General features: G+C 38.7%; 1 protein-coding gene across 9 annotated transcripts in view; it reads left to right on the top strand.

Moving 5' to 3' along the window:
- The window catches only part of LOC127452709 (signal-induced proliferation-associated 1-like protein 2), a 112167-nt gene that overhangs the window by 35621 nt on the left and 63474 nt on the right, over nt 1-13072 (top strand). For all 9 annotated transcript variants that reach the window (XR_007899302.1, XM_051718384.1, XM_051718333.1 and 6 more), the window contains 3 exons: nt 638-2269; nt 8453-8577; nt 12776-12964. Coding sequence is in view for 8 of the 9 variants with exons in the window: in XM_051718384.1 (XP_051574344.1) it covers nt 1144-2269; nt 8453-8577; nt 12776-12964 (1440 nt within the window). In the remaining variant the exon portion in view is untranslated. The remainder of the gene's footprint in view (nt 1-637; nt 2270-8452; nt 8578-12775; nt 12965-13072) is intronic.

The raw sequence follows: 13072 nt of genomic DNA, 5'->3' as shown, positions 1-13072 counted from the left end.
GGCAGTAATTAAAGCAAAAGGAGCCCCTACCAAGTATTGAGTACATATACAGTAAATTAACATACTTTCCAGAAGGCCAACAATTCACTAAAAATGTTTTTTTTTATTGGTCTTATGATGTATTCTAATTTTTTGAGATAGTGAATTGGTGGGTTTTTGTTAAATGTGAGCCAAAATCATCACAATTAAAAGAACCAAAGACTTAAACTACTTCAGTCTGTGTGCACTGAATTTATTTAATACACGAGTTTCACAATTTGAGTTGAATTACTGAAATAAATGAACTTTTCCACGACATTCTAATTTATTGAGATGCACCTGTATATTAAAGTCATCATCTCTGCATTTCTAAAGAAATTTTAGGACTTCCTGTGTAGTCCTAAAGCAATTGCCACTGCAAGGGATACATTTATATACATACATACATAATAGATATTTTTATATACATTATTATTCCCTGGGAATCCATAAATTTGCCATTGCTTGCACAATGCTCCACTAGTTGAGCAACAAGGACTCTGATTTACAGAGACACTGATTTGTTGTCTGTCACAATAACATACTGTCTTAAATTATGTTCATTTGTGGGCTTTTAAAAACTAACAACTTTTTCTTTGTTTATTTTTATTTTTTTCAGAAATTCATTGGAGGATGCAGCCTTTGAGGGCTCAGAGCTTGTAGTCACTAGTAACCAGAGAGTCACTGCAAAGTGTACCTGACTCAGAATGCACCAGACCGGGCTTCATTAGGAGATCCAACTTCAGCCAGTCCACACATAATCATTTTCAGCCTGATGAGGTTTGGCCTATAACAATAATGATGAAAGTGATCTTCAAGGGTGTTAGAATTCACAATGCCTAATGAGTGATTCAAATCATCTCTTGGGCCTATATGGCTATTATTTTATTCAAAAGCAGAAGGTTGTGCTCAGCCCATCTGAATGTTTTGGTGGACGAGGAACCTATCGAACGGAGCTCTTCATGGCTAGAATAGAAACATTTGTGTCAGTCACTTGAGTTCCCCAAAAACTCCTGGTTAGTGTCTTCACACAGATGCAGTAATTTGGTGGGGAGAAGTTAGAAAAGGTGGCAAGGGAAACTGTGATAAGTGAAAGATTCCCTCCACCTCAAATCATCGGGCATCATGCAGTCAGATGATCTCTTCATCCGCAAGTTTCGCAGGCAGAGCCCACGCCCACCCCTAGCGACAGTGAATTTTGAATCCAAGCAGGATGGTGGTGGTGTGCGGACACGAGTCATGGCTGAATGGCCCCCCAGGAGAGAGGGACAGGGATCAGACAGAGAGAGTGTCATATCCAAAACAGCTGAACTGAATCTGAGGACGGTGGGTCATGGACACATCATGCAGCGCAGCAACAGCGATGTAACCCTCGGCGATCTGGATTCGGCAGGGCAGGTCGGAAGGAAGATGCTCCGTGTAGGTGGAGACAAAACTGGAACAGGCGGTCAGGGGGAGTCCCTCCACCGAGAATACGGAAGCCTCTCCTCACTTGAGAGATCGACACAGTGCCCAGATCATGACGGAGAGCAGCAAGGAGCTCTCAGTCCCCAAGCACTGCGCTTTAAAGATCCCTTGATTCTGCTGGGGCTGCAAGAGACGCCTCCTGAGCCCGATGGGTTCTTTCAAACTCTCTCCGCTCCGACAGTGGACACTTCAAAACCGGCCAAGCCCCCCAAACCTGAGGGGCTTGGTAAGAAGGCCAAACCCTCCCCTCCACAAGCCTCTCAATTCCAATGTGATCAGTTTACAGGTGGTGCTTGGGTACGCAATTTTGCCCACTATGACGTGCAGAGCATCCTCTTCGACCTGACTGAGGCTGCCACCAATCGTGATAGCATTGGGCGCAAGAAGAACATCACATCAGGTGCGTCAGCTGCCTCTCAGCTTAGGCCTCTCACACAATCCACACCTTCCTCAATTTCTCCGGGTGGTGGGGGCAGTGTGGGATTAGGGGCAAGCTCGGAGGATGTAGAGCAGTCTCTGCTGGATGAAGGAGATGGGAATGATAATGATCTGCTACTCAGCTGTCCACACTTTCGGAATGAGATGGGTGGCGAGGAGAGTGGGGGACTCTGCCTGTCGCGGGGCTGCAGAGGCCGGTGGAGGAGCCTGCAGAGCCCCAATGATGCTGTGTCAGTGTTAGAGGAGCCCAGGGAAAGCCACATCCAACAACAGGGGAAGAGTAACTTCTTCATAGAACATGCGGACCTAGGGGCTCGCTACTATCACAAGTACTTCTATATGAAAGGTGAGGGTGTGTGTGTGGATCCAAGTTTGCTGGCTTGGAATAGGTCTGTGTTTTTTGAAGGAGAGTATAAAGTGACAAATGGATGAATGAAGTATATAGGTGAAAGGCTTGAAAATTGTCTTGTTGTATTATACATACGCTAACTACAGACAAATAAGCAAAACTACCAATTTTCGTAATCGACTCATTGGTTGGTTGTTTGAATGACTAGTTGAATAGTCGGTGTTAATGATAATAATGTATAATTAGGCTCCATTATGTTCACGTGACCCTAATCAGATGTCCTTTAGAGGGATATAAGGACGATAAGTGCAGCACTTCGACATGGTGACTAACGGATATTCAACAAATAAATTGGCTAAAAACTGTAGCATCTTATTGCAGAAAATATAAAAGTAAGAAATAAGAAAGGCTCCAATAAAGAGTGGCACAAAACTGCTTATGTGCAACCTGAATGCAGAATGACGAGCTTCAGTGTAACAGGAGTGCTTCAGGGCAATCCTCGTTGCACATTCAAAAGCGCTGAACTGGCACACCGTGATGTGACAAAAGCAAATTGTGGGCATTACAATCAATGATGCTGTCTAAACTGGATGCGCCCATCTCGTTGCGCCTTGATGTGCTGAGAGTAAATGGAGTGCATTGACGAGTCCAGTGTAGACAGCCTCAAGGTGTTTTGATGCGACATCGCTCACGTCCAGTGTAGACAGTGTGTTACATTAAATACTTGTTCAACTTCATGGCATATTTTTTATGTAGGCTACACATCCCAAAAAAGTTAATGCCATTCATTTTTGTAAGCCACCACAAAAAGTAATCGTAATCGTGAATTCTTTTTCAGTTAATTGTGCAGCTCTAGTAAAACCACAGGGAAGTTTTACATTATTTAACTCGTTGAAGACCTAACAGAACATGTTGTGTCCTTGCATAATACCGCCTCAAGGTGACACTTTAAAGGCTCCTATATACTTCCAGAGAAGTTCTTCTGCATTGTTCGTTCAGGGGTAAAAAGAAGTTCTAAACAGCCGAGCAACAGTATGCTGTTTCCGAACATTCAGACACTGGTCACACTGCTGTGGGAGGTGTTCAGAGGAGCATTTAAATATGAGGACGCTACATGTAAAACCTAAACTAATGTGACATTAAAATGTGTTATCAATGACTTTATGTCTTATTCTATGAGTAGAATTTACATGAGGTCAGTAAAAGTAGTTGTTTTAACCACTCGATGATGATTTAAAGTAATATGTATTCAGTAGAAAATGTTAAATTTGTCATGTTTAGATTCTGAATTCATGATGCTAATGCGCTAACACGCTATATGTGGCCATAATATGCGGCAATTACACTCTGTTACTGTAATTTAATGAAGACACTGATACATCTGCAAAGATGGTTGTATAAAGAGTAATAATATGCCAAAAAAAAAAAAAAAACAGACAAAGGAATAATGATAAGAGAGGCATATCTTACTTTGGGCAGATGTGTGAACGACTTTCACTGCAGTGGGCACATGAGTGAATGGTATTTGAGTAGATTTGTAAAGGATGAACAAAAAGTGTTCAAGGAAAACAAAACAATATATATTTAGTACAGCACTATGGCAGAGCCCAGGCTTTTTATTTTACCACAACCTGGAAAAGGATGAGCAAATAATGATGATGGCCAATTTGTCTTTGCAATCGCTCAAATGAGGTTTGCAATAAAACGACACCCTGTTACACACACGTTCATTGATATTTCTCACAATGTTCACAATCTGTCACACTGCTTGTGCAGACTAATAATTTGTTATAAAACATTATGACTTAGAACAAAAACGTACTAGGCCTGCTTTTAAAAAACATGTGTCAGCATTTTTATCATAATTACGAGTTAACAAATTACATTATTGGCAGTTTAAAGTATGGATTGATGTTTTTAAGTGAATTAATATTTAATATCAACCGTACATAATTATTGAATCTCGAACTGTTACTACAACACTATTTGATTTATTATGCATAGATGGTGTGACTATCATACAGTTGTGCGCAAAAGTTTGCATACCCTTGGAGAATTGGTAATATATGTACCATTTTTAAAGAAAACACGAGCGAGCAGGCAAAACACATTTCTTTTATTTCTTATGGGATTCATAATCAACTGTAGGTTATAACAGAATGGCACAATCATAAAACAAAACATGGCAACAAAGAAAAAAAATTAAATGACCCCTGTTCAAAAGTCTGCATACCCTTAGTTCTTAATACTGTGTATTGCCCCCTTTAGCATCAATGACAGCATGCAGTCTTTTGTAATAGTTGTCTATGAGGCCCCAAATTCTTGCAGGTGGTATAGCTGCTCATTCGTCTTGGCAAAATGCCTCCAGGTCATGCAAAGTCTTTGGTCGTCTTGCATGAACCGCACGTTTGAGATCTCCCCAGAGTGGCTCGATGATATTAAGGTCAGGAGACTGTGATGGCCACTCCAGAACCGTCACCTTTTTCTGCTGTAACCACTGGAGGGTCAACTTGGCCTTGTGCTTAGGGTCATTGTCATGCTGGAAAGTCCAAGAGCGTCTCATGCGCAGCTTTCGTGCAGAAGAATACAAATTGTCTGCCAGTATTTTCTGATAACATGCTGCATTCATCTTGCCATCAATTTTCACAAGATTCCCGTGCCTTTATAGCTCACACACCCTCAAAACATCAGTGAGCCACCACAATGCTTCACAGTGGGGATGGTATTCTTTTCACTATAGGCCATGTTGACCCCTCTCCAAACATAGCGCTTATGGTTGTGACCATAAAGCTCTATTTTAATCTCTTCAATCCAAATTACAGTGTGTCAGAAGCTGTGAGGCGTGTCAAGGTGTTGTCGGGCATATTGTAACCGGGCTTTTTTGTGGCATTGGCACAGTAAAGGCTTCTTTCTGGCAACTCGACCATGCAGCTTATTTTTGTTCAAGTATCGTCGTATTGTGCTCCTTGAAACAACCACATCGTCTTTTTCCAGAGCAGCCTGTATTTCTCCTGAAGTTACCTGTTGGTTTTTCTTTGTATCCCAAACAATTCTTCTGGCAGTTGTGGCTGAAATCTTTCTTGGTCTACCTGACCTTGGCTTGGTATCAAGAGACCCCCGAATTTTCCACTTCTTAATAAGTGATTGAACAGTACTGACTGGCATTTTCAAGGCTTTGGATATCTTTTTATATCTTTTTCCATCTTTATAAAGTTCCATTACCTTGTTACACAGGTCTTTTGACAGTTCTTTTCTGCTTCCCATGGCTCAGTATCTAGCCTGCTCAGTGCATCCATGTGAGAGCTAACAAACTCATTGACTATTTATACACAGACACTAATTGCAATTTAAAAAGCTACAGGTGTGGGAAATTAAACTTTAATTACCATTTAAACCTGTGTGTGTCACCTTGTGTGTCTGTAACAAGGCCAAACATTCAAGGGTATGTAAACTTTTGATCAGGACCAGGACTTAAGACAGTTTTTTTGCATGATCAGTCATATTTTCAAAATCAATGCCAAAATTTCACAATTTCTGCAAGGGTATGCAAACATAAAATTGAACATTGAAACGTTACAGCAGTTCTGTGGTAATAGTGTCAGAATGTCAGACAAAATAACCACTGACAAAAATAACCATGAACTGGAATTTTTATGAAAAGTTAAAAAGCAAAATTTTAATCTTGACCCTCTGATATCCTTCAGAGATGTTGTTTTTTTCTGGTTGAGCAAGGACCATTTTGCCACAAAAGTGTCCAAATATCTAGCATTTATAGTGCCACACCATCTTACATGTCTATAGCATAAAAGCTTTTTAACCACTGCTAACATCTTTTTATTTATATACAGCAGTGGCCAAAAATATTGGCACCCTTGGTAAATATGTCTTTATTGTTTATCCTTTTGACATTTCATTCAAAATATTCACAAAAATATATCCTCTAATGGATATCAAACAATGCAAACACAACACAAGTTTTATCAAAAAACAAATATTTTTGTGCGGCACAATTATTGGCGTCCCTAGAAATTCTTATGAGTAAAATATATCTGAAGTATATTCCCATTCATACTTTACAAGTTTTAGTACACCTGGGTGACTAGGAACATGAAATTGTTCAGCCATGACTTTCTGTTTCAGAGGGGTATAAATATGAAGTAACACACAAGCCAAATTCCCTTAGTCATCTATCACAATGGGTTAGACTAAAGAATAAAGTTATGCTGTGTGGCAAAATGTTGCTGAGCTTCACAAAATGGAAAATGGCTATAAGAAAATAACTAAAGCATTGAAAATACCCATTTCCACCATCAGGGCAATAATTAAGTAGTTCCAATCAACTGGAGATGTTAAGAATCGACCTGGAAGAGGACGCGTGTCTAGATTGTCTCCACACATGGTGAGGAGGATGGTTTGAGTGGCCAAAATGTCTCCAAGGATCACAGCAGGAGAATTGCAGAAATTTGTTGGGTCTTGGTGTCAGAAAGGCTCCAAAACTACAATCAGATGACCATAAGTTGTTTGGAAGGGTTTCAAGAAAAAAGCCTCTGCTCTCATTCAACAACAAACTCAAGCATCTTCAGTTTGAAGACACTACTGGAACTTCAAATGGGACCGGGTTCTATGGTCAGATAAAACAAAAATTGAGCTTTTTGGCAGCAAACATCAGAGATGTGTTTGGCGCACAGAGAGAAGTAGCCATATGAAAAAGTACCTCATGGCCTTGGTTATATATGATGGTGGATCTTTAACATTGTGGGGTTTTTATGCCAAAGGTCCTGGACATCTTGTTCAGTTACATGGCATCATGGACTCTTATCAAATACCAACAGATAAAAAAATCTAAACCTGACTGCCTCAGCCAGAAATCTTAAAATGGGCTGTGGTTGGATCTTCCAGCAGGACAATGATCCAAAACACACATAGAAATCAACACAAAAATGGTTAACTGACAACAAAATCAAGGTTCTGCCATGGCCATCCCAGTCCCCTGACCAGATTTGAAGGATCTGGAGAGATTCTGTATGGAGGAATGGTCTCAGATCCCTTGCCATGTGTTCTCCAACCTCATTAGGCATTATACTGTAGGAGACTCAGAGCTGTTATCTTGGCAAAGGGAGGTTGCATAAAGTATTGAATAAAAGGGTGCCAATAAATGAACAATTTCACTTTCCTAGTCACCCAGGTGTACTAAAAAATGTACATGTTATGGGAATATACTTCAGATATATTTTACTCATAAGAATTTCCAGTAATTGTGCCACACATATATTTGACAAAAATATTAGCTTTTTTCATAAAACTTGTGTTGTGTTTTTTTGTGAATATTCTGAATACATTGGCTAAACAATAAAGACATATTTTTCACAGCCTTCTTTGTTCATATTTACCAAGGGTGCCAATATATTTGCCCACCACTATATTTAAACCTGCACTGTAAATAATAAAAAGTTGAGTAAACTTAAAAAATTTAGTAACCAGCTGCAAAGTTGAGTTTACTCAACTTCAGGCAAATTAGTTGTACCAACTTAACAGTTCAAGTTGGATTGTACGTTCAGTGAACTTAAAAAGTTCAGCAAATTCAAAAATAATAATTATTTTCACAAGTAGATCTAAGTTCAATAACTTGCATTTTGTAGTTTTTGTTATTGTGCCACAAATGGCTTCCTCAGGACTGACTGACAGCATCAGTGCCCAAACTGAGCATGCTCAAAAGGGTGAAAGTTGTATTTACACCACAAAACCTGACATTGTATGTTCTTATTGTTTAAAATGAAGTTTCTCATACTTAAATACATAAAAGTTGGCTGTACTAGTTGTTTTAAGTGATCTCAACTTTTTCTACATTAGTTAGTTCAATCAACTTTTAAAATAGAGTTTGTCTGCCAAAATGGAAGTTGGATTTTTTTACGGTGTACAAATTGAGGATTTTTATTTATTCAGTTGTGAATGGAAACAAAGCTGACTGTCAGTGTCAGTCAATAACACTTTTGAAATACATAAATGCACTGATTGATACCAGGCTCATAACACTTTTTAACACAGTGTAATTTGGCTGTTATACACTCTTGCTCAGTAAAGGAAGTGATGTTTGCACAATCATAGTTCCTCATTTTCTTGTTCTTAAAATTCTGGTATTTGTTTTTATTGTAAAATCTTCATTCTCCTCTTGTATTCCAGACCATCAGAATTTCTTTGGTATGGATGAGCGTTTGGGGCCAGTGGCCGTCAGTTTCCGCAGGGAGGAAAAAGAGGGATCAAGTGGGTCCCAGTACAACTACAGAATAATATTCAGGACCACAGAAGTAAATATTCTCACACACAAAAGACATTTTGAAACCTTTTCACAATTGCAGATGCAATTTTTGCAATGCATTTTTTCCCCTCAAGGTCCTATTATTATGTTATTCAAGGTTTATTGCACCATTATTACAACCATTTTCCATCCTCTCTCTGACTTTTACATTGTGTCCTAAACAGATGCGTGGCAGTAAAGCGACAAAAGCTTGTATTCCATGTAAATGCGATGTAAACTAAAATTTGTCCTCACCAGCTGCAACATTCTATCTGTTACTTGGTTTGTATTTTTGTGTTGTAGTGCTTGATATCCCTGTCCATTGTGAAATCTTATTAGTCCAAAGTCCCGCTCCACATAACTGTAAATTAAACATTAAATATCTTATGCTTGGCTTAGATTGTGTCACGCAGCATTTTTAAGTTCAGACAAATTGTTGCATCGTGTTTGGTTAGAACACCATATTAGAATTATATGGGCTATTTTTTGCAACTTTTATAGTTGGAATATTTGGTACTGTGTTTTTGCTCTGTTATAATTAGCTTAACTTCTATGAAAAGCATATGAAGTTTTTAACAGTGTTTACTTACGGGTTTGCTGACAAGTTCAATATAGTAGGCTCTGCCCCATCCTTCTGTAACAGGCTTTTTGAAAAATGTGCATTACTCTTCAGTTTTCTGCATAAAATATTCAAGTCAAATTATTAAATTATTAAAATATTAAGCCAAACATTCGTAATGTTGGAATCCTTCAGAAGGCTATACATACAATATATAAACTGTACATAAACTATAATGTAATGTCCTTCAGGATTGAAAAATCAAAAACAACTTAGTGCTAAAATTGGTGTATTGTGAAAGGATTACATTAAATATTGCGAAGCGCAGACACAGTGAGTCTTAACACCACATTACGAAACTGGAAGTCTCTCCCCTACCATCCTACTTTCTCCTTAGTTCTTCACTGAGACAGGCTTTGCAGAGAGGCTCTTAATGTAGCATGGGGCAGTTCATTTACATTAATGAAACCGTTAGATCTAGTACTTCAATCTGATTGGCCAAGCAGTGTTCCTAAGATGCTGATATTCAAAATAACAGCACCGGGACACTTCACTGTTTCTGCAGAGTAGTTGTGGAGTGGGGAGCAGGATTCTTAAATGGTGTATTTAGTCTCGTGAGCAAATTGCATAGAATGTAATCAGGCAATATCACACGTGCAAGAGTGCTGTTGTTCTAAATATCAGAACAGCTGTAATATGTCATTTGTACTGATATTCAGAACAACAGCGCTCTTGTTTGTCATATCGCTTAATGGAATATTCTGGGTTCAATACAAGTTAAGCTCAATTGACAGCATTTGTGACATAATGTTGATTACCACTAAAATTTATTTTGACTTGTATCTCCTTTTCTTTCAAAAAGCACAAATCTGGATTACAGTGAGGCACTTATAATGGAAATGTAAGCCCTATGATTTCCACATTGCGGAAAACAAGGACGGAATCGCGGAATCCAGTCATAAAAACATAATTAACTATAAAACTCGAATGTCATGGAATTTGACATATTTGTGATTAAATTAATGTGTAAATGCACAATTAATCAAATTAAAAATATGTCCTGATGTGATTAAACCACAAAAGGCTGAGATTTAATTAAACAAATAGCCTACATGAACTGCGTGCTTCAACAATATGTGAATGTAAGAAGCCACTGCTTATACACTAACCAGCTCATTCACATCACGTGTGCTGTGTGTGTATTAATGCCAAAGAGCAGATCACTTTATTCACTGTGAAGCACATAGCACATGCAGACTATATATTTATATAATTAAATCATTGCCTTTTGTGGTTTAATAAGCACATTAGCCCATATAGCGAACTGCTTTTCCAGAAGTCAAAAGTGAAGCCGTCAAAAACATCCAGATTTCCGCCAAAACGGCAAAATAAAAGCTCCATTTCATTCAGTTTAACGTGTGAAATTGAAAAAATGTGACTGAAATATATCAGTTCTGTATAGTAAAATAATATTCCATAGTAATAATGATATATCAATAATAATTATATATGCTCGTCATGCTCTCTGTGCAGCACTGTATTTGACCAAATAATAATAATAATAATAATAATAATAATGATACAATTTTGGGTTTTGGATTGTGCTGTGAGGATCAGTATAGATGCTCTTCATTTAATAAAAAATAATGCAATGGTATGTTGAAAAGTAATTGTTCTGTTTTCATTTGATTCAAATTCTATTAATTTGATTAGAAAGTTTTTTCAATCATAAAATGTAATTCAACTTTAAAACCCAGAATTCAGAGAAAATAAAATGGAAAACACAGAATTTCTGCCTTTAATTTTTTTCCCCCATTCACTTCCGTTGTAAGTGCCTCACTGTAACCTCAGTTTTAAAGAAAAGGAGGGATGAGTCGAAATTGCTTTTCATTATATTTCCTTTCAAGGGTCAGAGAGAGTTTGAAAAAAATGGTAATAAAAAAACGTAAATTTTTGATGCAAAAGAATTTTAATTATAATTGGACTTTAAAATGATTAAAAAATATGTAAGCTACAGTGCATTCATAAAGTATTTATACCCCTTAATTTTTTTCACATTTGTTATGTTGCAGCCTTATGCTAAAATGCTTTAAATTATTAAATTTTTTTCACATCAATCTACACTCTATACCCCATAATGACAAAGCAAAAACCAGATTTTTGATAACTGCAAATTTATTAAAAAGAAAAAACGGAAATATAACATTGACATAAGTATTCAGACCCTTTGCTATGACATTTGAAATTTAGCTCAGGTGCATCCCATTTCTCTGGATCATCTTTGAGATGTTTCTACATTTTCATTGGAGTCCACCTGTGGCAAATTCAATTGATTGGACATGATTTGGAAAGGCACACATCTATCTATATAAGGTCTCACAGCTGAAAATGCATATCAGAGCAAAAACCAAGCCATGAGGTCAAAGGAACTGCCTGCAGAGCTCAGAGACAGGATTGTGACGAGGCACAGATCTGGGGAAGGCTACAGAATTACGGCTGCATTGAATATTCCCAGGACACAGTGGCCTCCATAATGCTTAAATGGACGAAGTTTGGAACAACCACAACTCTTTCTAGAGCTGACTGCCCGGCCAAACTAAGCAATCGGGGGAGGAGGGCCTTGGTAAGAGAGGTGACCAAGAACCCAATGGTCACTCTGGATGAGCTCCAGAGATCATGAGTGGAGATGGGAGACACTAGCAGAAGGACAACCATCACTGCAACACTCTACCGATCTGGGCCTTTTGGCAGAGTGGCCAGACGGAAGCCTCTCCTCAGTGCAAGACACATAAAAATCACCTAAAGAACTCTAAGACTGTGAGAAACAAGATTCTCTGGTCTGATGAAATGAAGATTGAACTGTTTGGCCTCAATTCCAAGCATCATGTCTGGAGGAAACCAGGCACCGCTCATCACCTGTGCAATACCATCCCAACGGTGAAGCATGGTGGTGGTAGCATCATGCTCTGGGGGTGTTTTTCAGTGGCAGGGACTGGGGGACTGGTCAGGGTTGAAGGAAAGCTGAACACAGCAAAATACAGAGATATCCTTAATGAAAACATGGTCCAGAGCGCTCAGGACCTCAGACTGGGTCGAAGGTTCACCTTCCAACAGGATAATGACCCTAAGCACACAGCCAAGACAATGCAAGAGTGGCTTAGGGACAACACTGTGAATGTCCATGAGTGGCCCAGCCAGAGCCCGGACTTGAACCCAATCGAACATCTCTGGAGAGACCTGAAAATGGCTGTCCACTGACAGTCCCCATCCAACCTGACAGAGCTTGAAAGGATCTACAGAGTAGAATGGCAGAAAATCCCCAAATCCAGGTGTGCAAATCTAGTCATACCCAAAAACTCTTGAGGCTGTAATTGCTGCCAAAGGTGCTTTAACTAAGTACTGAGTTAAGGGTCTGAATACTTATGTCAGTGTGATATTTCAGTTTTTTTCTTTTTAATACATTTGTAAAGTTAGATTGGAGTGTAGATTGATGTGAAAAAAATAATTTAAAGCATTTTAGCATAAGGCTACAACATAACAAAATGTAAAAAAAATGAATGGGTCTGAATACTTTCTGAATGCACTGTATGGCCCTTTTAAATCTACATAATGTTTTTTTGTTCTCATTGTCCCTGCCATTTTCCTGTAGCTAAAGACCCTGCGTGGTTCAATCCTGGAGGAGTCTGTTCCATCGGCAGCACGCCACACCACGCCGCGCGGCCTTTCGCCCAAGAGACTGCTGGAGTTCATATTGCCTGATCTCAATCTACACTGCCTCAGACTGGCCTCCACATCCCCTAAAGTCAGAGAAACACTGCTTAAACTGGACGAGCAGGGGGTGAGTGAGATTTTACAATCTGAGTTTCTTCAGTTCTGCTGTACTGAATGTTGGGGTTTAGAAATTATTGGAAGGCCACTATAACAAGTATAATAAGTGTTGGGGAAG

Source organism: Myxocyprinus asiaticus, chromosome 2, assembly GCF_019703515.2.
Source record: "Myxocyprinus asiaticus isolate MX2 ecotype Aquarium Trade chromosome 2, UBuf_Myxa_2, whole genome shotgun sequence".
NCBI lineage: Eukaryota > Metazoa > Chordata > Actinopteri > Cypriniformes > Catostomidae > Myxocyprinus > Myxocyprinus asiaticus.
This window is presented reverse-complemented; position numbering and strand designations above follow the sequence as displayed.